Source organism: Triturus cristatus, chromosome 10, assembly GCF_964204655.1.
Source record: "Triturus cristatus chromosome 10, aTriCri1.1, whole genome shotgun sequence".
In the NCBI taxonomy this organism is placed as follows: domain Eukaryota; kingdom Metazoa; phylum Chordata; class Amphibia; order Caudata; family Salamandridae; genus Triturus; species Triturus cristatus.
Genome location: NC_140593.1, coordinates 676459294 through 676485928, shown reverse-complemented (window position 1 = coordinate 676485928; position 26635 = coordinate 676459294). Strand labels below are relative to the sequence as shown.

General features: G+C 46.7%; 1 protein-coding gene and 1 long non-coding RNA gene across 3 annotated transcripts in view; one reads left to right on the top strand and one right to left on the bottom strand.

Moving 5' to 3' along the window:
- IFT140 (intraflagellar transport 140) overlaps window positions 1-26635 on the bottom strand; it is a 1808590-nt gene that overhangs the window by 1394499 nt on the left and 387456 nt on the right. For both annotated transcript variants that reach the window (XM_085628169.1, XM_085628168.1), the window contains exon 4: window positions 18341-18462. In XM_085628169.1, the coding sequence (XP_085484295.1) occupies window positions 18341-18462 (122 nt within the window). The remainder of the gene's footprint in view (window positions 1-18340; window positions 18463-26635) is intronic.
- The window catches only part of LOC146789893 (uncharacterized), a 454764-nt gene that overhangs the window by 73776 nt on the left and 354353 nt on the right, over window positions 1-26635 (top strand). The window lies entirely within an intron of this gene.

Sequence of the window (26635 nt, the reverse complement as noted above, 5' to 3'; positions counted from 1 at the left end):
CGCATTACATTTCAATTGTCAGCTTTATTTATCATCGTTGCTTCCCTCTATTGGGCGTTTGCTCAGTGCAGATCCAAAGTGCATACTGGGAAACAGAGTTCCTAATGCGGGCGTTTATTCATCACTCCTGGTGAGTTCAAGTGTTTGTTTGTAAAATTTAGGCTTACTTTATATCCTTAGTAGGTTCCGGATCCTTAGGCAGGTTAAATCGGCATATGAGGCTCTGTGCTGAAGGCGTCTTGATCATTGCCAGACGACAGCCTCACTTCCTGGTATCTGTGTTTTCTCTTCCAGCAAATGATGGTGCTCCTCCCCACGGCCAGGCTGCCGTGAAATTATTTTGTTTCCCAAAGTGCCTGAAGCATTTTAGGAGGTCACTCGACAGAGCCTCCCCATACGGCTTTCAGAATGCAACCTGCTTAAGTACTCCTTGTCATTTTTAAAAGCCAACGCGTTTCAGGATTACACATCCCTTCTTCTCGGGCTGCCACAAATCAAACACCTGAGCCTCGCATTACATTTCAATTGTCAGCTTTATTTATCATCGTTGCTTCCCTCTATTGGGCGTTTGCTCAGTGCAGATCCAAAGTGCATACTGGGAAACAGAGTTCCTAATGCGGGCGTTTATTCATCACTCCTGGTGAGTTCAAGTGTTTGTTTGTAAAATTTAGGCTTACTTTATATCCTTAGTAGGTTCCGGATCCTTAGGCAGGTTAAATCGGCACTTTGGGAAACAAAATAATTTCACGGCAGCCTGGCCGTGGGGAGGAGCACCATCATTTGCTGGAAGAGAAAACACAGATTCCAGGAAGTGAGGCTGTCGTCTGGCAATGATCAAGACGCCTTCAGCACAGAGCCTCATATGCCGATTTAGCCTGCCTAAGGATCCGGAACCTACTAAGGATATAAAGTAAGCCTAAATTTTACAAACAAACACTTGAACTCACCAGGAGTGATGAACAAACGCCCGCATTAGGAACTCTGTTTCCCAGTATGCACTTTGGATCTGCACTGAGCAAACGCCCACTAGAGGGAAGCAACGATGATAAATAAAGCTGACAATTGAAATGTAATGCGAGGCTCAGGTGTTTGATTTGTGGCAGCCCGAGAAGAAGGGATGTGTAATCCTGAAACGCGTTGGCTTTTAAAAATGACAAGGAGTACTTAAGCAGGTTGCATTCTGAAAGCCGTATGGGGAGGCTCTGTCGAGTGACCTCCTAAAATGCTTCAGGCACTTTGGGAAACAATATATCTATATATATGCAACAATAAGGCAAGGGCAAGAAGCAATGTTATACAACTATGTTATGCTATTCTGCAGCGCTGTTACCGTGACACCAAAAGTAGACTCCAGCGATGAACATGGTCTCAGGTGAGCTTCAGGGGTACCGTAGCACCAAATCCAGAAACACTATGTAGCACCCTTTCCAAAGATACTACATAGCTCCAAGGAGGAAAACAAAATATAACTGGTGGTCAAATAATAAAGGGAGCACACTCCAAGTGCAGCAGAACCTCGAACCTATCGTAGCTCACTGCAGCCAAGACCGGCTCCACGAAACCCGGCCAGCCGACGGGACTAAATCCGGCCGGCGGGTGGAGTACACCACAACCAGTTCAGCCCACTAGCTAACGGTGATGGTAATAGTCCGGCTACACCAAGAGCGGGGGGACAAAAGGGATACACGGGGTAGTTAAGAAATCCGGGCACCGGTTGGTGAGTCCAGTTAGCAGCAGGGGGAAAACAAGGAGACAAGGGCGTGGTAGCAAAAACCACCGCGGGATAAATCCGAGAAACACTTCGGATACCAAGAAATCAGGAACAGGATACGGGGCAACACTTGAACGCGAAGCCTCGTCTTCACAGGAAGTCAGGATTTCTACCTGCCCGACTTCCTCGCACATGCGTGGTGGCGGGCCACCATCTTGGGTCTGATATCGGCAATCCTGACAGTGGATTTGCTGTCTCTGTCTGCTGAGAAGGTCTGCAATTTGATTGTTTACTCCTGGACGGTGTTCTGCCAGTAGGTACATTTTGTGATGTATGGCCCATTTCCAAATGGCTTGTGCTAGGCGTGATAGTTGGAGAGAATGTCCCCCTCCGTTGTTGTATGTAGTACATAGCTGTCATGTTGTCTGTGCGGACTAGGACAGTTTTGCCTATAAGGTGACTTTGAAAGGCTTTTTGCGCTAGAAACACTGCTAGTAGCTCTAGGTTATTGATATGTAGGCTCCTGTACTTTAGAGCCCATAATCCTTGGATTGTGTGACTCTGTAGGTGAGCGCCCCAACCAGTGAGTGATGCGTCTGCTGTTAACATGGTTTGTGGAGCAGGTTCGAGAAAGGGCCGCCCTTTGGATACATTTTGTGGGTTCCACCACTGCAGAGAGCGATGGGTGTGGCCATCCACCAACTCTAGATCGGTTAACTGACCCTGCGACTGGTTCCACTGACTTGCTAAGCATTCTTGAAGGGGACGCATTTGAAGTCTTACGTGGGGAACAATTATAATGCAAGACGCCATCATGCCTAGCAGTTTCATGAAGACTATTGCTGGCAAAGATTGGTTGGGCTGAAATTGAGGGAGAAGGGACTGAATACTGTGAATCCTGGCTGTATTGGGAGAGGCTACAGCTTTGTGAGCATCTATAGTGGCTCCCAGATAAGTTTGTGTGTTGGAAGGCTGTAGATGAGACTTAAATGCATTCACTGTAAACCCTAGTTGGAGAAGTAAGTGAATAGTGGTTTGAGTGTGTTGGAGACACATTTGGTAAGTACTGGCTTTGATGAGTCAGTCGTCCAGGCATGGGAAGACATGGATTTGTTGTCTTCTTAGATGTTATACAACAAATCCTAAGCACACGCTCAAATGTTCAAATGAAAGTTCATCTTAGAGTCTAAGCACAAAACGAAAATTAGGAGTATTATAAATCCAGCCGGGACGGAATTACAATCGGCAGTAAGGCATTTGAATGTAGAACAAACAGAACCAGACTGCCCGGAAGAAGCTGAAGGGTAATCCCCATGACACGAAACATGTGTTGGCTGGGCATTATTGAATAAAAGACAAAGAAAAGAACATAAGAGACAATGCTGGATTTCGGTTTGTGCTTAGACTCTACGATGAACTTTCATTTGAACATTTGAGCGTGTGCATAGGTTTTGTTGCATACTATTTGACAGGCTCCAGGGTCCAACGGTTTGGGGGTTCCAGGGTGTTTTCCCTTACCTTTCGCACCGCAAAGACTGATAGATTAGTATATACTAACGCTAACTCAACAGGCGCCAATTTTCCTAGGAATTAACACCCCTGTAGCACTAAAGTCTTATCAAATGTGCTGCGACTACTGACAGACATTTGGTAAATACCCTGGGACCAGTGGCGACTCCTAACAGTAGTACTTTGAATTTGTAATGATGACCGGCTATGATGAATCCGAGGTATTTTGGATGAGGTGGATGAATTGGAATGGGGAAATATGCGTCTTTTAAGTCTAGAGTAGACATAAAATTGCCCTGCTGTAGAACCGGAAGCACTTGTTGAAGTTTTACCATGTGGAAATTCTCTGACAGTATGTAGAGGTTTAGTTCTCTGTTCTCTCTCTCTCTTGTTCTTCATCAGCCCCATGTGCGTTGAATTTGTGCTTGGAGCCTTCGCCGAAGATGTTCAGCGTGTATTCGAAGTTTTGATTCTGCATCTCGCGCCGTCAAGCCAGACGATCACGGAACGTTTTCTTTGATCGGAACGATTTGCACGCATCGAAGTCCTGTTTGTTGTGCTCCAGAAACAAACACAAGCTGCACACTTCGTGCAAGTCAGTGCAGGTATACTTTTCAGACACTCACCCCCAGTCACAGATCTGGGTTGAATCCCTCATCATTCTTTAGCTCACTTTGTCACCCCAGTTCAGACACAGCTATATGCAAATCAGTCTTGGCCCGACAGCTATATGCAAATCAGTCTTGACCCTGTGCCTCAATGGAACAGTCCTGCCCGAACTGCCAAGCCATGTCTTCCCTGGACCAGAAACAAGCATCCTGGGACTGGTTTCGGGGTAACACCCCTCATCAGCCAGGCTAGCTTGAATCCAGTGGCAAAGTAAGCAAGGGACCCACGTCTGGGCATACCCTGCCAACGTAGGGCGAACAAAGCAAACACAAGGAGATGATGGACGGGGCGCTGAAACTTTTCAGACACTAACCCCCAGTCATAGATCTGGGTTGAATCCATCATCATTCTTTAGCTTACTTCGCCACCCCAGTTCAGACACAGCTATATGCAAATCAGTCTTGACCCTGTGCCTCATGGGAACAGTCCAACTCTCATATGCAACCTGGCAAAAGATTTAGAAATCCCCTTTTACAGCAAAAATTACTCTTCCACTCACACATATAGACAGGGATTACTGGACTCTAAACAGACTATACAAGATAGGAACTATGCTGGAAGTGCAATGAAAAATAAGGTGACATGGATTATATATGTTCCACAAATGCAAATATATTGGCCACTAAGACGAAATACAGAAATTTCTACAAAAAATATTCAAAATCCACCTACCTTTAGATCTACCCACTATTGCCTTAGGCATTTTTACTCACCCTCTACCGTTGGAACAGCAGCTACCAGATCTGCTTGTTACTCATCTGTTTTTGAATTTGAGGGTTAAAGTACTACTTGCTGACTGGAAAACAAAGACTTGGATACCTTTTGAGAAGCGGTGGGCCTGGGTGTCTGCCACTAGGAGCACTGACAATTTAATGTTCTCCACTTCACACTCCTTACACAAATCAAGGAAAGTCTGGGATACCTTTGATACTTACCCAAAAAATGCAAACCTCCCTAACCCACTCCAACTCACTCTGCACAAATACTAATCCCACCTAATCCCTACCCAACAAGCATATACTCAAGATTCCGTCCCATGTTAAGTTTCAACCATACTGCAGTAACTATTGTACTGTAAAGTATAAAGTGTCATTACTCACGTTTTCATTTTATAAATATTAAGGCTACACTCACCTCATTTAGGATTCTCTAGAAAAGAACCAGTTTAAATTTTGCTCCGCACCAACGTTACTTTGTAATGGTTACTTATTATATAAAGGCTTTGCAATCATGTATGCACAAGTGTATAATTCTATAAGCTATCAGTCTGCATCTCTATCCAATAGTTGAATGACTTTATTCGATATAAAAATATCATAAAAGTATGTACATTGTGAGGTCATCCTAAAAATCCATGATAGTACAACATAAGCGTTAAAAATATAAAAGGTAAATATGTACAATTAATAAACCGTAAAAACACTTCCTATTATAGCAGGGGCAGATGCTCAAATATCTCCAATGGCCAAATTCTTATGGGATCTTAACAGTTTGTTTTGAATCGACTAGGCACACCCCAAAAATGTGACTACCCCGCAATCCACCACCAGGGAAGAGACATCGGTTAAGAGGAAGCGAAGTGCCACCCTGTAATTCTCAAAGCCCAGATTCCTGCAAATGGGTCTAAGCCACTTCCTCCTAGCCGCCCTGTAAATTGGGCATGCAAAGAGGAAGTGGGAAACAGATTCGCTAGGAGCAGGGCACCCAGGGCAGTCAGCAGATGTTGGAGTCTGACAGTTCCAACCTGCTACCAAGGAGTTAAGAGGGAGGGTCCCGAACCTAAGCTTCATGTAGAGCGTTCTATCTCGGGGGCATTGGATGTAATCCAGGTATTGCTCGGCTTTTACCACCAACTTGTGCTCAAGGAACTGGTTAGTAAGAGTACCCCTTTTGGGGTTCCTATCTTCCTCTCCCTTCACCCAGACCCAGTATGCTTTTTTAATGACATGCTTTGCCGGTGGGGTCTGATTGAGCCATGCCTCCCCATAGCCAATATCGGTCACCAATCGCTTTAAATTGCAGATCCATTTGATCTTGTTGCCTGTGTTTACCTTGATGATCTCATCCAGGGCATCAGCGGACCCAGAAAAGCAGTGGGCGTAATCTTGCAATATCCCTAATGGAATGTTTACCCAAATCCATACGGAGTGGTAACAAAGGGGTGGAAGGAGGGAGAGAGACCAATCCTCTCAAAAAATGTTTCTCTGATTTCACCAGATCACATGAGTTCTCTAACCCCCATAACTCCGCTCCGTATAGTGCTGATGGTAGAGCCTTCCCATCATAAATCTCAAGGGCCGCAACAATTGGTCTGCTAAACAAGAGCCGCTGTTTTCTTAATATAGCACCCGCCACCCTCTTGTGATTAAGGAACATTTTGGTTAAATGGTCATTCCATTTCATCGACTTGTTGATCCTGATTCCCAAATAGTCAAAGGAGTCTACGATGTCTAGAGGCGTGCCATTAAGTGAAATGTCATTCTTGAAACAGTCAGTCAGTCAGTCAACAATAGCTTTATTCGGTTAATAATTAAAACCATCAAAGCATACACAAAATTTCATTTGCAAATAGTTACATGTAAAAATAATTAACAAAGGAATTTCAAACAATACACAGTGCACAAATATACATAAAAATATGTTTGAACAAATAATTGGCGAATGTGGACATTAAAAAGTAAGGCAGGCCAAAATTTATAAAACTATTTCATGATTTCAAGAGAAAAAGGTAAAATGGCCCGGTCTCGGACTGTCAAACACGCTGAAAAATAGAGCTAAAATATATTAAACTACATTCGATTTCTACTTCTAATTGCCCCCGAAAGATAGCTGGCGACTCCGAAACAGACAAAAGGAGAGCCCAGCATTTGCAGAAATACCAAGGCGGGCCTTACTTGGTCAAAGTGACAGTTCTTAAAAATGGGGCAAATAAATTTCTTACGTAACAGAGTGTAAAATTTACAGTAAAAAATCATATGCAGCGTATTTTGTTCGGAGGCGTTATCACAGGGACAGGGGCCCAAAGTGCCCTCTTTAAAAAAGCCCTTCGGGTGTGCTAGGAGCCAAGGTAACATGCCATGTTTAAACCTAATCAATAAGAACAAATGGAAAGGGTTATTTATATAGGTCAAGTATGGCTGAATCTCATTGCCCATACTTAACATGACAAATCTCCTAACAGACGGTTTACACACTTCCTCGCCTTCTCTCAGCAACTTTGCCCTGCACATGAACTGAGACTTTAAGTCTTTTATTTCCAATTTAGACAGCTCACATGGTCTCTCAAATAATTCTAAGCAGCCAAGAGTCTCCATCTTAGATTTAATATATCGTAGCCACGGAATACACATGGCTTTGTCAAGGGCCAGACAATCTTGTATAATGAGCTGGTTTAGGGTTGGTGGGTGCTGCACCCAAACCCTTAACCAACCCATTAATGGAGCAACGGAAATCTGATCCACTAGGTACTCAGCCCCCAAATCTTCATGGATATTAAAAATTGAAGTAGAAACAGGCAATGACAAAAGTTTCCGAAAAAAGGCATTCTCAGTTAATTGAATCTCCAGTGCCGACGTATAGCCCCAGACCTCACTACCATACAGGGCCATAGGCACGCACTTAGCGTTATATATCTTCAAAATCGCGGGCAAGGGCTTGCATCCCAGCCGTTTTGCAAAACCCAACAATGCTCCTGTTGCCCTAGCGAGAATATTCTGTTTCTGTGCGCGTTGCGCGACCCATGATCCTCGGTCATCAAAGGTGACCCCCAAATATGGAAAGGTCTGGACTTTTATTAGCTCCTGCTTATTGCAGAAGAATTTAACCTTTTTCGCAGCTCCATCTCCTATTGTCATTGAATGTGATTTTTTAAAATTTATTACTAAGTCCAAGGAGACCATAAAATCGTTAAAACCATTTAAAAGGGCTTGAAGGCCTCTTGCAGTTCTAGCCAATAAGACCGTGTCATCCGCATACAACAAAGCGGGAATCAACTTAGTACCTGCTCTTGGGATGTCTTTAAAAGATAAGGACAAAACTTCCCCCAGGTTGTTAATATAAAGTGAGAAAAGCAGGGGGGCAAGAATGCACCCCTGTCTTACCCCACGCTTCACCTGCCAGGCATCAGTTAGATTCCCGTCCTTATTATAACGGACCGCCGCAGTAGTATCTTCATGTATAAGTGCTAAAAAGGAAATCAGCACAGGGTCAAGACCCATAGCTGCCAGGGATGCCCATAGTTTTTGGCGATTAACCAAATCAAAAGCAGTAGATAGGTCCATGAATGCTAAGTGTAAGACCCCCTGCTTCGCAATCGTATACTTCCCAATGATGAGATGCAGATTAAGGCATTGACCCACCGTGCTCCTTCCCTTTCTGAAACCATACTGAAGGTCCGAAATAATGGAGTTGTCCTCCAGCCATGATGTTAACCTTGCTAGGACAACTTTACCCATTATTTTCATCGCAGAATCGAGAAGAGAAATAGGCCGATAACATGCCGGATCCTCTCTAGCACCTTTTTTAAATATTGGTACTATCACGGCCTTACCCCAAGAACGGGGAACACCCTCCTTTGCTGCCGCGTTAAAAATTAAGGTTAGAAGTTTCGCCCAGTAATTTGAATCTGCCTTGTACAAATCCGCGGGGACACCATCGGGGCCGGGTGCTTTGCCCTTTGCCATCGATACAATGGCGTCCTGAACTTCAGCCTCGGTAAAATTAATTTTCGATGACAGATTAGTATCCCCAAAATTTACTGGATTCTGGTCAGGAATCTCAGAATAAAGCCCACTAAAATGAGACACCCATTTATCTGGGGCAATAAGACAATCATTAATAGTATTTTCCATTTCATTAAAAAGTGGGCTGTTAATTACTTTCCAAAATTGGGAACTACTTTTTAAAACACTAGCGTCTGACAATTCTTCCCACGCCAAATTTTTCAGGCAAGTTTTCCTTGCCTTTAGTGTTTTCTTGAAGGATCTTCTTGCCTCCACAATCCTGCTGATATCTTTAGCACCATCTTTTAGGGCCAGTAAGAGAATAGAGTGCGCACTACTACATGCCTGATCAAACCAGTTTTTATGCTTCTTAGGTCTTGGTTTCCCAACGAGGGTTAGATTATCCATAATCTGGCTGGTTATTCGCTAAAAGGCACCAAGAATATCCCCTGGTTTAGATTCTATCGCTAGGCAAATATTAAAATCCTCCAACTTACTGTGATACAGTTTCTCAAGAAAATCACTAGGAGTAATAACCTCCCATCTCAAACGTGTTCCCTGTTTAATAGGGACTATGTTTGAATTAGAGATTGTAGACATATGGTTAGGCCTAAAGACATCATTGATATTTAATTCCAAAGATAGTGGATTGTGGTCACTAAGGACGTTTGCAGTGACACAAAATGGTCCTATCAGTCCCTTCATAGTACAGGAAATTAATATATGATCGATAATACTGTTGTGACCCTGACCAGTGAATGTAGGAACAGGAGATACTAAATTCTGCATTGGCACAAATAAATTAAAAGCAGAAACAATACTGTCTAGAAACATCCCACCTTTTGAAAGTTCAAAGTGGGCTTCCTCCTGCGGGCAATAAGCCTGCTTAAAATTTCCAAAACAATTGGATTGTCTTAAATGAATGTTAAAATCGCCAAACAATAACAAATAATAAGGGGTAACATTATTTGCATCAAAATCCTCTAAAAAGGTGAATAAGGCCTTTAAATGCTCCAATTCGTCCATCCTCGTAAATGAATTATAAAAGTTCACAACTAACATTGATGGAAGGTTGACACCTACAACTTTAACCGCCAATATATTGGGTGAACTAGTCTTAACAAGTTCTGTGCTATACAATAGCTTAAGACTAAATAATAACAAGAGACCACCACTGGGTCTCCCCGAGGATGAAGACACAGCATATTTAATGAAAGACTGGAACCCATCCAAATAAAAGGAATCTCTGGCCTCCCACGTCTCTTGTAAAGCAATTATATGAAAGGAAGAGAGAAATGACTTCCAACATGTATCCTCTCTTTTTGCTCTCAACCCAGCTATATTCCATGACAAGGCAGTAACCCTATTTGCTAAAACGTTAGCCACACTATTTCCCATAACCGAAGGTTGGGAGGAGGAGTCCGCTACCTCCTCCCTAACAAAAGCCCTTACAGGCACATAATTAAGCGTGCCAACGGGAGCATTAACCTGGTCATCTTGAGTGAACTTAATTTTTGGCCGAGTGATACCGTTAACCCGATAAATCATTCGGGAAGCGGGACTAACACCCGAACCATAAGAAACGGTATTATCATTGACAGGCATCACACTTCCCTCTTCTTCCATACACACCCCACTGGCTTCAATGTCCAAAGACTGGCTGTGCGCTACATGAAGTCAGTCATTTGTGTCCAGAGAACTAAGGACCTCATATCTGTTACTCAGGGCCAGTGTTCTAATCGCAGGGACAGGTTGAGCATTGAAACCACTATTCCCACCCCGTCTCTGTAAGTGAGGTGGATAGAAGAACCCCAATGGGAGGATATTCACATATTCCTCATGTAATCTAGACGTTCCTGCCTGCCTAAAAATGTTAGCTACCAAATCTGGGGAGCTAAAACTCACGACTACACAGTCGCCCTTAAGTGTCTTATTTAACTTCCCCACCCAGGGAACCCTTCTTACCATTTTAAAACACTCAAAAAGGTGGCTCCCCAGAACTGTCTTTTCAGCTAAAAAATGTAAGGCTTTGTTCCTCAAAGAGGACCAATTCTCTTCCTTTCCATCAGTAGATGGAGGGACATTTGCCAGAATGACAGTATACGGACAAGCCTCCGGTGGCAAATGCAAAGGGTATTCTTTAATTACCTGTGTGGGGGGCAAGCTTACTCTCCTTGGCACATCCCGAGAACTCAAGATAACACCCCCAGGTGGTTCAACGGCCACTGCAGATTGGTTAGTAGCACCTACAGTAGTAAGTATCATGGAATCAGCTAGGTCGGATACTCTGGAAATAGCTCCGGCTAAGGTGGGTCTCTCCAGTAGATTACGATTTGCTAAGATTGTTTCCTGACCAGCTATGTGGCGCTCAATCGAAGTAAGTCTGTTCTCAATTTTATCGAGCCTATTCAAAACCGGGGACAGAGAAACCTTCAATTGCTCATCCATAAGCTTTAAAATTTCAATCAAGTTAAAACCAGCAGAAACAACAGAAACCTGAGCAGCATTTACACCTGACCCAAGCGTCTTATTCCCCTGAACCAGAGGGGCCAATGTAGAATCCTGTGGAACTAACTCAATAACAGACTTTACAGTCCTAGATTGTTTTACTTTTTGACGCGTTCCATTTGGACCCTTGGTCGCTTTTCTTTTACCATTTTTTAAATTAGTAGTGGCGGACATTGATACTCGAGATTGTCCAGAGCGAGTAGTTCGGGGTGAAAGAGGAGGACCATCAGTACAATCTACTACAAAAGGAACAACAACATCTCTCACTTCTAGTGCAGGCTCTACAATAGATGGACAACTAGGCAAGCTCACATCAATGTCAGCAATAAGGGCATTCGATTGCGATCCATGGTTAGACAATAATACTGGTTCCAGGGAAAGCCTCCTCTCTACACTTGCGATTTCTCTGGCAACAACAGTTTCAGCTTTCTTCAGAAAGGCATCCAGGGTCCCCACGCCCCCCTTGGCCACAACTTTGATATTATTTTTAGCCATAGAGGCAAGCAAGCCGGACCGAGGAACAAAAACAACCAGTTTAAGCAGTAGTGCACACAGATACTGCAGCAGTTATCGTCACAATCCTTAGCAGCAGTACGAGCGTGGCAGTGCTCCCATTTACCTTCAAAGTAGAAGACACAGTTGGTCAAAATCTCCACGAGAGGTCCGTTCAGTGGTACTTTCAGACCCAAAGTTAGGGGGGTGGCCCAGCCCGGCCTCTTCCGACCCCTGACGGCCACAGACGGCCCGCCCTCTGCCCGGGCTCAGCCCGGCGACGCCCGCGCGCGTCCCGCGACGCGGAGGGAGTTCCTAGCGTTTAAGCGCCTCCGGGCGCGAACTGGCGGCAAGTGGGCGTGGCAAACCCCTGGAGCACGCTGGGAGCTGTAGTCTCCCCTGCAACGGCCGTGCGAAGCTGGAAGCTACGGCGGCGGGGGAGGACTAACAGCGTCCGGGACCCAGTTCCAACAATGACCGTGGCAGTGGCAGAGATTCGCAGCAGGTGAGAAGAGCCTCCCGCTCCACCGAGGGAGCTCCTTGCGTTTAAGCGCCTCCGGGCGCGAACTGGCGGCAAGTGGGCGTGGCAAACCCCTGGAGCACGCTGGGAGCTGTAGTCTCCCCTGCAACGGCCGTGCGAAGCTGGAAGCTACGGCGGCGGGGGAGGACTAACAGCGTCCGGGACCCAGTTCCAACAATGACCGTGGCAGTGGCAGAGATTCGCAGCAGGTGAGAAGAGCCTCCCGCTCCACCGAGGGAGCTCCTTGCGTTTAAGCGCCTCCGGGCGCGAACTGGCGGCAAGTGGGCGTGGCAAACCCCTGGAGCACGCTGGGAGCTGAAACGTTTGGAAGGGGAGAGTGTCATTAGTGGAAGTATTAATTACTAAACCCCGTGCGTCACAGAACTGACAGAACCTATCAAGCAGTTTTTGGAGGCCACTTGGACTTTTTGACATCAAAAGGGTTTCGTCGGCAAAAAGGAGTGGGGATTTTTTCCCCTACCAGGGCTGGGGTGTCTGAAGGCACCTCTCTCAAATAATCAACCACCCCGTTTACGTAGAGAGAAAACAGGGTTGGGGCCAGCACACATCCCTGGCGAACTCCCCTGTCTACCGCCACCCTGTCTGTCAGCTGGCCCTGGTTGCCCCACCTGATCTTTGCATAATTCCCCTCGTGGAGGCGCATGATGATATCCAGGATCAAAGGTGGAAAGCCCAAATCGGACAGGACCGCCCAGAGTTTGGAACGAGGGACCAGGTCGAATGCGGTCTTTAGGTCGATAAAGGCCAGATATAAACTGCCTTTCCCTATAACGACCGCTTTCCAGTAGATTGTAAAAAACCGGAAGACCTGGTCCATCGTGCCCACCCTGTGTCTAAAGCCCGCCTGGAAATGTGAAAGCACATTTGCTTCGTCCAGCTAAATCCTGACCCTCATAAGAAGGACCCTGCCAACCACCTTCTGAATTACATCAATTAGGCTTATCGGCCTATAATTGGCAGGCTCCTCCCTATTCCCCTTCTTGAATATGGCTACCACTTCGGCGCCCTTCCAGGAGTCCGGTACAGGATGACCTCTAGCAATTAAATTCAATATGGAAAGAATAAGGTCTGCCCAAATTTTTGGGTCATGGAGAAGGAGATCGCCCAGAATGCCATCTGGGCCTGCCGCCTTCCCATATGTCAGCCCTGAGATGGCAGAAGAGACCTCGCTAAGCTTAAAAAGGTCCAAAGCACTGACCGAAACAGGGGTCACAGCTGTTGGAGAATCCTCAGTGGGTGGGAGGGGCGCATCGCTGGGCAACTGTGAGTGGCGCTTAGCCTCACTGTACAGCCTAGTGAAGTGTGTGTGCCACTGTTGCGAGGAGATATGGTTGGGGATCGAAGCCTCACCCATGCAGCTACCCTTATCAACAAGTCCCCAAAACAGCGTAGCGTCCCGCGTAAGAGCTGCAGATCGAAGATCCTGCCAGTGCGCTTCCTCCAATATACGCTTAGCTAGCTCGATAGATTGGCCTATGCGTACTCTTTCCTAGCATGCCTAACAAGAGAGATGTTGTTACGTCTCTTCTCCCTACAATCCCTGGAATACCACGGGTTAGTGGACCCAATAATTGGTTTATTAGTGCGGGACTCTGGAATGGTGAGAAGAAGACCCATTTTATCGATAAAATCTTGGTAATAATGTGTGAGGGGGAATTCAGTGCACCCATAAGGGGCTCTTGAAGAAATCCAAGCTCCCTATACTTCTGCTCTACCAAGGTTCTTATTTTGCACAGTTTGTCCTCATCATGTGCAACCTTATGCCATTTAAGGCGTCGGTTACAGTGAGAAGGGACTACCTCTTTTGTTATCAGTTTTGTTGCATTAACAGATTTGGAGTCCGACCAGGAGTTGTTTAGGAGCATACAGAGCGGATTATGATCACTATCCTGAGTTGGTATAATTTCCATGTCCACTAAGTCATGCCAGAGTCGTATGTCCAACAAGATATAGTCTATCCTGGACGGGCAGCTAGCTCTGATGTATGTATTAGCCCGGCACATATCGGAGCGTGACCTGCCGTTTACGGCTCTGAGGTTATACTTCAGGGTGAGGGCACACAGTTGTGTGGCCCTTTGAGACCACTTCTTGATTGGAGCCAAGCTAAGGGGAGGGATTGCTAATTTAGTATCCTGATCACAAATACCCAAAATATCCACGGTACAGAGAGGTTCATAGGTGCAATTAAAATCTCCAGCCACAATAACCGCTGAGTTGGGGTTAATTTTGCATAGCTCTCTCTCTAATAGTACTATGGTTGAAGAGAATTGTGCCCCAGGAGACCCTCTAGCATAGACGTTAAAGATTTCCAGTTTGAGGCCTTTTTTTGGGGCTTTTATCGTCAAATGTAAAATATCAATCGAGGGGGTTGGATGGGAGGATACTGCCCAGTTTAGACAAACATTTATCCAAATATGGAAGTCCCCCCGCTGGGCGGCCTTTCCCAATTCTCGTAGCTGGAATATAGTGGGTGGCAAACCCATGCTTGTGGAGGGGCACCGTGCTCCAAGTTTCTTGGAACAAACAGATGTCTTGGCCATCTATGAATGTGTTCCACTCAGGGAGCAACAGTTTTTTTTGTAGCCCAGCAATGTTCCAGGAAAGGAAGCGTAGTGGCCCTTTGGAGTTGGCCATAGTTCCAATACCTCCTACGCTTACATCGCTGTTGTGGTCAGCCAATGAAATCCCCCACTCCACTTGCCCTACGCCCCTAAGATTTAAATAGGGGGCTATACCGTCCTTTTTCCCCTTTTTGTTTTTAATGTCGGGAGCTAATAGGAAAGTTTTGTCCAGTCAATCTACTGTGGTTAGGCCTGACTCTGTTTCCTCCCCAACAAATGACCATAAAGGAGAGTTGCGGAACTGAATTGTCGATGGCCCTGGCGGAGAAGTACGAAATTCTAGTGCCACCAAATTTTCAGCTATTTCAACATTGAATAACTTGATCTCAATACAATCTGTCCATGAGACATCTTTTTTGATTCTCGATACCTTTGCCAGATCCTCCCGTATTACTGACCTGCAACCCCTCACATATCTTATCCAATGAATTACTTTATTATGAAGCGATTCTTGGGTTTCATGACTGTGGGGGCTCATAGGTTTTGGGACCTTGGTCATAAAGATTGTGGGAGTAGGGCCCCTTGAATGTATATTGCCTTTGTTGGGCCTTGGATAGGGCCGGACGAACTGCTCTTCCCTAGTCAAAGCCATGTAGTCACGGTTGGCTCCCAGGAGGGGTCGATCCAGTAAGCCATCTCTACTACCCTTACTGGAACCCGGATCAAGGTGTAGTTTAGATTGAGTGAGGGGGTCAGAGGTAGCAGAGGAGGGCCAAACTTGGGACCCCTGGCCTTTCACTAGTCCTCGCCCAGCCCCTTCAGAGCTCTTTCCCCCCGAAACCTGACATGATCTAATAGTAGTCGGTGGGGGTGTGGGGGGGCTGGGCCAGGAGATCTATTCCCAAGTAGCATACCTATTAAAACAGGGTAATTGGGCAGACATGTATTCACTATTAGCAATTACGGGGACGCTTGGATCAACATTTTTAGGTGGAGGTGAAAGTCCACAAATGCTCTCCGCTGGGCTATGTCCCTCATGAGTAGAAGATTTATTTAATGGCTTCTTAGTAAACATAGCTGGAATAAGTCTCTCATGTGGAAGTGTCCGTGCTGGCGCAACCACAGGCTGATTTCCATCAATGGCTAAAGTAGTATCAATGTTAGTACCCAAAATCTCCTCACAATCATTCACTATGCCCTCGATCCTTGTTAGGACACAGTTACTGGCAGCATGGGCAACTTTTTTGGCTTTCCTCCCTCTTTTACTCGTCAGTGGGCCCCCACTCTCAGTTAACTTCCTCTTCCCCATTGAAAATGGGCCACAGAACCCGGAGATTGATGCACAGTCAACAAGTCGCAATGGACCGCAAGCTGAAGTAAACAGTTATCTCGTCCACAACCGCAACATTACTTACAGTTGTAAGCTCCTACTTCGGGTGTCAGAGGGCTTGCCCAGCCCGGCCTCCTTCAGCCTTAGTCGGGCAAGGACGGGCCCGCCCTTGGCCCGGGCTTCGTCCGGGCGCTGCCCGCGCTGCGGGGCAACTGCGGCACTTAAGTGGATCCCAGGCGCTGCCTGATGACTTCAGTGGCAGGCGCCTGGGGCAGAGGCTACTGGGAGATGTAGTTTGCCGCTGGCCGTTCCCCTCACGGCGGCGATAATGAAGATTAGTGGGCTGGAAGAAGTAGAATCCCCCAACGATGGCCGTTTCCCTCACGGCGGGCTCGCGGGTCAGTAGTATGGCACCAAATTGATAGCGCGCGTCCCGCGCTGAGGGGCAACTGCGGCGCTTAAGTGGGTCCCAGGCGCTGCCTGATGACTTCAGCGGCAGGCGCCTGGGGCAGGGGCTGCTGGGAGATGTAGTTTGCCGCTGGCCGTTCCCATCACGGCAGCGATAATGAAGATTAGTGGGCTGGAAGAAGTGGAATCCCCCAACGATGGCCGTTTCCCTCACGGCGGGCTCGCGGGTCAGTAGTATGGCACCAAATTGATAGCGCGCATAATGAATGTTATAATCATATAAAGGATTCGGTTTAAATGTTTTATATGCAAATGTTCTTTAATGCATGTTTGAAACAAATGCCTAGGGCAATGTATTTAAAGTATGGTGCCTTACAGCGGAGACACTGTGTGACTTCCCCGAGTTAGAAAACCGTTTCCTCCTGCCCCCTTACTAACTTTGAGAAATGGTTGCTCCGTAAAGATAGCGACAAGTATCTAATTACTGAACTCTATGCTCTGCTCTCTGACCGTGGCTCCGCTTCTAAATCTAAGGGCCAATTATGCTGGGAGGAGGAACTGGGGTGCTCACTCTTCCTCAAAGAATGGAATGATAATCTCTACAGGATGCATCACACTGCACACAACATGGCCAGTACAGAGTCAGCCTACAGGGTAGCCTCATACTGGTATCTCATACCTGCACGTATACATAGATGGAATAATGAGCGTTCGGAGAAATGCTGTTGGGGCTGTGGGCAGACAGGCTCTCTTCTTTGCCTCCTGTGGCATTGTACCAAATTGGCCAGATTCTTGGAGCAGGTTCTGACTTCTGAACGATATTGGCTTAGCATTCAATACTGGTATACTGCGATTCCCTGCTTATACTATCCTAAGGCTACCCAACCCCCTGACCTTTCCGTTACGATTGAACCGGGGCAGGTAAATGGCTCAAGCATTAAGCGCAGCGCACCAAGCAATCCTCTCGCATTGGGGGACTGAGAAAATCCCAAATCATGCCTCATGGTTTACCCGGGTGATGGAGCGTATCTCATACACTGTCTAGGACAGAGCGGCTGCCTATCCAGACTTGTGGGCCCCCTTTATCCGAATCTGGAGGAGTGGGGGGGGAGGAATGTGGTTTCTTACTGTTTCCCTTTCTTTTATTTGCTTTAATGTTTAAAATGGTCCGTTCATTGCTGCCAGCCTCAGGGTTGTAGGCATTCAGCTGTGTACTATCTTTCGTAAGCTGATCACGCTGCAGGCCATTGGTTGTAGGCAGAAAGCTGTGTCATTGAAATTGCGGACTCCAATAAATAGAACTGTTCCATAAAGTATGGTGTCTTAATAAAACAAGAACAGTAGATATTTTAAGGAGCATTCCAAAATAAACAATACAATGCTGGTGTGCATTCTGTTGAATAACTTTAATAAAGTATTATTACTACTGAACAATGGCCAAGCCCCTACTTAATGTGGACGAATCCTTCAGTGTTGTTTTGTGGTTGAGATGAAGGGAGATCAAGTATACAGGGATGTAAACTATGTATTCACATTGCAAAAAAGCATTTATATTTTGTAAATGACCAGTACTGTTCAGCAGAAGAATAACCTTGGAATCAAACACATTAATATGCCAGTGGAGTCAGTAGCAACATTCAGGAATACTTTTTCTCAGAAATGTAAAGTGATCCAAGCAATCACCACCCAACGTAAGTGGTGCAAGTACAGTGACAGACACTAGACAGAAAAGCTACAGCCCTGAAAATGTAAAAGCCAAACCGCAGACCATGTAAAGTTTGATTATTCCAACAAGGATTGAGAATTCACTTATTCAGTGTGTTTAGCAGTCATCAACTGCCATAAGATTGTTTGACAGGCATTCTGAAACAAAGCATTCACTATACTTACTCGCCAGGTGGGAGGGGCTTAAAGGTGCAATGAGACAACATCTTTCCATACTCATGTTTCATTAAAGGAGCGCCTTGTACCCGGCCTCGATGGTCCAGCCGCCACATGGCAAGAATACCGTTCTAAAAGAAAGAAAGGTTGTTTCAATTAACATATCTAGCAGTAGAACTTCAGAGTGTACTTGGAGGGAGTACTGTGCAATATGTAGTAGAACTACAGGATAATATATATATGTATAAAACCAACGCACTTCAGTCTCCACTGAGACCTTGCTCGCAATTCTTCTTGAAAATTTCACTTTAGTTAACTGTGTGTTATTGCAACATTTTGGCGACCAGTTGTAGCTGAAACCTACTGACCTGGGTTTCTTAAAACGGTCAGAGGATTTTGTTTTGCGGGCAGATGTCGCTGAGCGTTTGAGACGCTGGGGGAAAATTGGGTAGCTTTTTGCTTTGAAAATGCTGTCAACTTTCAAGGACTGAAAGTCTTCTCTGAGCATATTTGTTTGGAGATTCAGGTTTATCGTCCGCTCTTCCTGCCAAGTGATGACATCAGCGGGTGGGTAGCACTATAGTATCAGGCCGTATTCAAATGAGGTACATAAAAAACTAGTTACTTACCTGTACACTATGGTTCTCCAGTATTATCTTTCATAGATTCACATGCTTGTATCTTCCCCGTCGTCATGGTGGGAGTCTCACGGTAACAGAATGACCACAGCAGTATAAGAAAAACTGCATAGCAAAATCCCATAGGGAATCATCTTATTTGGTAACCAAATCTCATCATTATGTGGTCCAAGACTCAGCCAATCGGCTGCTAGCCCTGCCCTCACACTCCCCAGCAGAGCCTTCCTGCCTCAGATTTCCAGCCCCGAGTGCGAGACTAAGAGGTTCTGCCTGAGAAATGGGGAGGTGGGCGGGCCGCATGTGAATCTATGAAAGATAATACTGGAGAACCATAGTGTACAGGTAAGTAACTAGTTTTTTCTCCAGTATTGAATCTTTCATAGATTCACATGCTTGTATCAGAATAGTAAGCAGTACTTATCCCAAACTGCATTTCCAGGCTAGAACCCCTAATAAACGTGGGCTCTGCTCTTTTGGATAGAATGTTAACATACATTGCAGTATTTGAAAAATTTGCGTAAATATACATATATCTGTACATACATACATACATACATCGCTATAATCCATGATAAATACCTTAATGAAATAGGTGCCGTAGAACTGCTTGTCCCACTGCTGCATCCTTTCTCCACGCTGCGTCCAGACAATAATGTCTAGTGAAGGTGTGCGCATTCTTCCATGTCTCAGCTCTACAAATGTCTGGCAATGGCACCCCTGCAAATAGGGCCGTAGAAGTTGCCATCTTCCTCGTGGAGTGCGCACGTACTTTGGTTTGCAAAGGTTTTCCAGCTTTGACATGACACAAGGATATTGCTGACGATATCCACCTCGAGATACTAGATCTAGAAAGTGCCACCCCTTTCCTGGGGCCAGCAAAGGCTACGAAAAGCTGATTAGTCTTTCTGAATGATTGGGTCTTGTCGATATAGAATTTGAGACATTGTTTAATGTCTAAAGAGTGCAATGCTCTTTCTGCCGCTGTTGACGGGTCTTTAAAGAATGTAGGCAAAACTTTTGGTTCATTCAGATGAAAACTGGAAGGGACTTTAGGAATAAATTTGGGATTCGTCCTGAGAATCACTCTGTCCTGCCTGAATTGTAGAAATGGTTCTGCAATCGAGAACGCTTGAATCTCGCTGACCCTTCTTGCCGATGTGAGCGCTAACAATAACGCTGTCTTCCATGAGACAAATTGTAATTCCGCCTTATGGATTGGCTCGAAGGGCCGTTTCATCAACTGTGTAAGAACTGTATTCAGCTGCCAAGGAACAACTGGTCTTTGAACAGGAGGGAACATTCTGAAGAGCCCTCTGAGGAATTCCTTAATAACTCTCTGGGACCAAAGAGAGGGCTGATCAGGCATTCTTGTGTACCTTGAAATCGCGGCTAGGTGTACTTTTATGGACATATGAGAGAGTCCAGATTTTGCCAATGTCAGTAGATATGGGAGAATCTGATCAGAAGAGACCCAAAATGGATGCAAGTTGTTAGATGCACACCACTGACAGAACCTTTTCCATTTCGCCGCATATGTTTTGTTTGTGGAGACTGCCCGGGATCGTGATAGAATGTCTCTGCCGTCCTGAGGGATCTTTAACAGGTGGAATTCATGCTCGTGAGGTTCCATGCTGACAAGCTGAGCGATTTCAAATTTGGATGCAGTATCTGTCCGTTGTTCATCGTTATCAGATCCTGCACTAATGGGAACTGTATCCTGGGCGTCATTGAGAGGCTGAGCAGTTCGGAGAACCACGCTTGTCTCGGCCACGCTGGTGCAATCAGAATCAGATGGCACGGCTCTGATTTCATTTTCCTTAAGACTTTCAGTATGAGAGGAAAGGGGGGAAAGGCATACGCAAACATTCCTGTCCAGCACATCTGTAGCGCATTGCCCCACGATCCCTTCTGCGGAAACCTGCTTGCAAAGTTTTTGCATTTCGAATTGTGGCGGTCCGCGAATAAGTCTAGCCTTGGCGTGCCCCATACCTTGAAAACTCTGGAAAGGTGCTTCCGATGTAGTTCCCACTCGTGCGAGATTTCGGGAGATCTGCTCAGAATATCCGCTCTTGTATTGTCCACTCCTGCAACATGTTGCACCTGCAGCGAGATGTTGTGAGCTAGAAGCCATTTCCAAATGTCTTGTGCTTCCTTTGACAGAAGTTTCGACCTTGTGTCCCCTTGTTTTAGCAGGTAAAACATTGACGTGGAGCTGTCCGTTTTCACCATAACCGTAGATCCGCGAATTCTGGGTAGAAAAGCCTTGAGCCCCAAGAACACGGCCCTCAGCTCTAGCAAGTTGATGTGGAGCTGCGTTTCGGCCTTTGACCAGTGGCCCTGAATTTCAAGCTCCTGGAGATGCGCTCCCCAACCCTGAAGAGAAGCCTCCGTCATCATCACGAAATTGTAGACCTGTGATTCGAAAGTCAGTCCTTCCGCTAAATGATCCCTGATTTTCCACCATGACAGGGCATCCCTGATCTGAGGAGTGATTAATATCCGATCCTCGAAGGATCCCTGCGACTGAAGCCATTGCTCGTCTAGCAGTTCTTGTATAGGCCTCATGCGGAACCTGCAATTTGGGAGTACAAGAGGACATCATTCCCAACAATGACTTGTAGATCCTTACTGAAACTGACTTTTTTGTTTGCAATTGTGTTGACAACCGTATGATCTTTCGAATACGCTCCTCTGACGGGTAAGCCTTGGCCTCCTCCGTGCAGATTAGAGCACCCAGAAATTGAATGGACTGCGCTGGTCTGAAATGGGACTTCTCTAGGTTGACTCTGAGACCTAGCTGATCGAAAAGCTCCATGCAAACGTGAAGGGAGCAGAGGTTGTCTCTGAACGAACTTCCTTTGATAAGCCAATCGTCCAGATACGGGAAAATCTGGTGACCTTGGAGTCGTAGGTGGGCCGCAATTGGCGCCATACACTTTGTAAAGACTCTCGGTGCCGACTTTAGTCCGAAAGGTAAGACCTTGAATTGGTAATGACGCCCCGCCACCATGAAGCGTAGACATTTTCTGTGTTTTACGTGGATTGGGACGTGAAAATAAGCAGTTAAGAGGTCCAGGGATGCCAAATAATCTCCTCTGCCAATTAGGAGAAGAATTTCCTACAGGGATAACATTCGGAATGGTTTCTTTTGAATGAATTTGTTGAGACCTCTGAGGTCCATTACCTGCCTCCATTTTGATGTGTCCTTCTTTTTGATGAGAAAGAAATGCGAGTAATAGCCTTTCCCGCGTTGAAGATGCGGAACTTCTTCTATCGCCTCCTTTTGTAATAACGCTATCACTTCTGCCTTGAGGGCTGATAGATGTTCTTGCCTCCTGTGTATAGGAGGCTGAATTGGAGGCTTGTATACGAATTCCAGAGTATGGCCATGTTGTATTACATCTAAAACCCATCTGTCCGTTGTTATTGACAGCCAAGCTGGGTAAAATGAAGTCAGGTAATGGGTGCTGCTTCTCGGACAAGTGTTGGATGTGTTGGAGAAGTCATTGTCGTCGATTGGACTGCTGCGACTTCCCTCTCGTAGATGATCTTCCTCTGGACTGTTGTTGATAGTTATTGGAAGATCGAAATTGTTGATTGCTCGAGTACTGGCCAGATCCCTGCTGCTGGTACGGCTGATATCTGTTCGATTGGAACGAGGATCGTTGTGTAAATTGTCCTCGGGATCCTCTCCTCCGAAAGGACTGAAACCTGCCCTATTGCAGAGATCCCAGCGCCCGCGCTGTATCTGTGTCCATTTTGATACTTTGGAGGGCCTCATCGACATGCTTTCCGAACAGGTTCTCTCCATCAAATGGCATGTCCACTATTTTGGCCTGTACCTCAGGTCTGAACGAGGTGGCCTTCAACCATCCTTGTCTGCGCAGGGCTACTGCACCTGCCATTTGTCGAAAAGCCACTGAGGACAAATCCATAGCGATGTCGATGGATTCAGATGCTGCCCTAGCCCCATCCTGTAGAATAGCAACCGCTTCTTCTTTTTTATCGTCTGGAAGATGGGAGAGCAAGGGAGCTATATCGCACCACATCTGCTGGTTGAATCTGCTGATGAGGGCTAATGCATTAGAAGCCTTTATGGAAGACGCTGCCATCACTGCAAAGCGCTTCCCTGCGCCGTCCATTCGTCTTCCGTCTTTGTCCGGGAGAACCATTGTTGTTGAAACCGGATTTTTTGAGTTTCTTTGGGCGGCCTGCGTCCCCACAGAGTCTGGTCGAGGATGACCAATCAAACAGGCCGGAGACGATTCCGGAGCTCTATATTTTTTGTCTATTCGAGGAACTGAAGCAGCCACTGAAGCCGGGTTCTTCATAATCTTCAAGCCTTCCTCCCAAATATGGTCGATTATTGGAATGGATCGCATAGACTTGCGTGACTCCTCTTTAAAGTCATAAAGAAAACATTCGGCTTCCTGAACTGGAATGGGAAGATCAAAGCGCTTTGATGCTTTCTCCATGATGTCATGGAATCCTCCTATATCTTGCGGCAGAGAGTTTGCAGGTGTTGGAGATGGCGACGGCGTAGTTGGGAGAATATATTGATCCCATTCATCGTCAACCTGCTTATCTTGAAGGAGTTCTCCTTCTTCCAGTTGATCGCCATCACTGTCTTCTAAGTCATCTCTGATTGTCATAATCGGTGGAGATCGGATCTTCTGAGTGGAAGTTTTGGGAGAAGAGTGAGGTGGTCGTACATGTAGGAGAGTAGGGTCTGCAATCCTATGATCACCCAGATTTTTTGCTTTTGCTTCATTGGTTTATGACTTTCCCCGGCTGTGGGCCTGCCAATCAGACCCACAGCCTAGCTGTTCTCTCTCGAAATTAAAACACATGTACATTAGGTGCATCCACCAATTGGAACTGGGCCGCCTTGTCAGTCCCTGTCGCAGCATACCACAGGTATCCAGGGCATCGGTGTACCCAGGGCCTACCAGGGGCTGCAGCATGTATTATGCCACCCCTGGAATGGCCGCCCAAATCTGACACAACTGGCTGCACGACAGCTGGGGCAACGTGGTGTAATCACCCGTTGCTGTAGGGGTAGTATTCCTACACCTAACCCTAAAATGGACACATGGATTCCTATCAGTCACTCCTATGGCAGGCCTTATCAATCCTGAAGGCAGAGTGCAGGGAATCATGTGGGACGGTGCTCTGGCGCGAGCTGAGCCCGTCGACGGCTTGCGGAACCAAGTCCTAATAGCCGTTCCATGGTGACGCGGGCCAACTACTTTTAAATGCACTATAATCCTCGCGGTTATTTGCTAACTTTGGCATCGCATCACCTACACATGTCGAGTAAGGTGTCATACGAATCGGAATACGAACCCCTCGCCGGTTCTGGCGACGGGGTTAGCATTCCCCCCTTTTAGAGGGGCACGACATGGAAGTAACCTTGAACCCCGGTTAAAGTTGACTCAAGCCTCAGCATCACAAAATGGATGCTGCCACCAGACACAAGTCTGACCTCCTGCTGCTGGGAGACCTTCCAGCGAGGGGAGCTTGGACAAAGGGTTTCCTGTCGAGGGCGGTGTTAGCACCATCCCAGACAGGGTTTGTGTATCCCAGGTAGGCAGGGCTGAAAGGAAGGTGATTGCCAGTGGCACCCCGGTGCTCACTGTGCATAGCCCGGCTCAAACCAGTTTCGGGGGCACACCAGCCCCTGAGCTGGGGCGAAGCCGGACAAAGGATAGGGGTGTAACCACCCCCCTCCTGGCTCCACCCATAGGTAGAACCTAGTCACGGGCCAGCCCCTTTTTCTTAGAATAAAGGTAGGAGCGAGTCCCCTTCCCAAATTGGATAATTCTGAATCTTGAACTACTTTCCACGAAAGGAACTCTTGACTATTTCTGAAGACTCTCCCTTGTGGCTAAGGAGTAGCCACCCTGCACCAGCAGGCACCACCTAAGCGCTTGCGGTTTACTGTAAGTCTCTCCTACGGATCAAGACTGCCCAGCTCGACGAGACCCGAGTCCCTGCCATCTCTGACCTTTTACCTACCTCATCAGCCCAGCTGAGAGTCCTAGGTGTGACGAGACCTGCGGGACCGGCCATCTTCAGAACCTGCACGACGCTTATCTAGCACGCCCACCGAGGGACCCTCGAGTGAGTGCACCTAGGGTCTGAGAAGCCCTAACCCTGAGCAGCTCCAGCACCGAAGTCTGCCTCCCCAGCATCCACGAGATCTGCGTGGGGGCCCTTCCGCTCCTTGCTGTTCACCGCGTTGTTCGACCACTTGCCGACCGGCTTGTGGCCCTCTTCACGACGCACCACGATTGTTTCATCACTAGTCTGGTTGCTCCAGACTGGCTCTTGCTCCCCTTCAACAGAGGAGTACCACGGACCCTCCTGGTCCACTCTAGACGCCATCTTGACTCCACCGCGTGGGCTTGCCACTGCCAAGATCCGCTGCCCCATTCCTGGGCCCAGCATCATCGACAGCAGACACCTTCGTGGGACAGCTCACCCTCCATCCTGGTCGCCGCCGCGCCTGCTGGTCCGAGGAACAGCCGAGTCCGACGTCATCCACTCACCTGGTCGAGGTGACTTCAGCCGGTACCCTCCTGGTGCCCACACGATCGCTGGCTAGCGGTTGAGAACTGAGTCCCCTCTGCTTTCAGGTTTCCTTCATCACCGATCCAGGCTTGGATCTCGCTGAACATCGACACTGGTCGCCTGCCAGCAACTCTTCTTTCAGGCTCCTGAGACTACAACGAGGACTTCCGACATCTTGCCGAACCTTCCACAGCCGCAGCCTCTGGGCTAGGTAACTCGAGCATTTCGGTGCTCCATCGCAGGTTCGCTTTACAAGTGTCCAGTTCCTTTTTCGTTTAGTCCCACTGATCGGATCACTCCAGAATCAGTAACTTTAGACTTTCTAACTTCTCCCCTTCCACTTGCAGTGTAATGGTTCCGTGCCCTCGGGCATTTGTGTAAATTGTGCAACCAGAAGTATTTTCCTAAGAGTTTTGTATTGTGCTTAGCTCCCTGACTCATAAAGAGCCAGGGTAGTCTTGTTATAAATAAATATCCTTTATTTTCATAACAACTTGTGTGGTGTCCTTTCACTTGGTGTTCAAGGGGTATATGTGATGGTAAACAGCTGGCTTAACACGCCCTCTAGAGTTTAGCCTAAGACTGCTCGTATCCACGCTACTAGGATAGCTGGTCTATAAGGTTGACTTACAACCAATCATCAATAAGGGTTGTTTGGAATGATACACAGTGATCACTAGAATAGTGAGCACTACATATCAGGCCAACTTCTCACATTGGTGAGCAGCGGTTGGGATTTGAGCTTGCTGTTGTTTTACCACACACGTATCCTAAGAATATCGCAGTGAAAGATCACATAAGTACCCAGGTACATATAACTTAACTTAGAATACTCCGAGTTCTACTGAACCGGCTGTTGTAGTGTAACAGGGCTTAGCACACCCTGACTACAACTCTTAGCAAGGGATCAGTAGGTAAACACATAGTGTAGGTAGGTGCATCACTTACACCTCACTAGAAAAGCATGTCGGTCCACGGAGAGTCTTCGCAGACTCCCTTAGTGGTCAGTGACCCTCCACAGGTCGTGTCACGATATGCAGCTCTTAGCTTCAAGGAGATGAGACAACTGTGTGCCTCCAGGAAGCTAAACCAG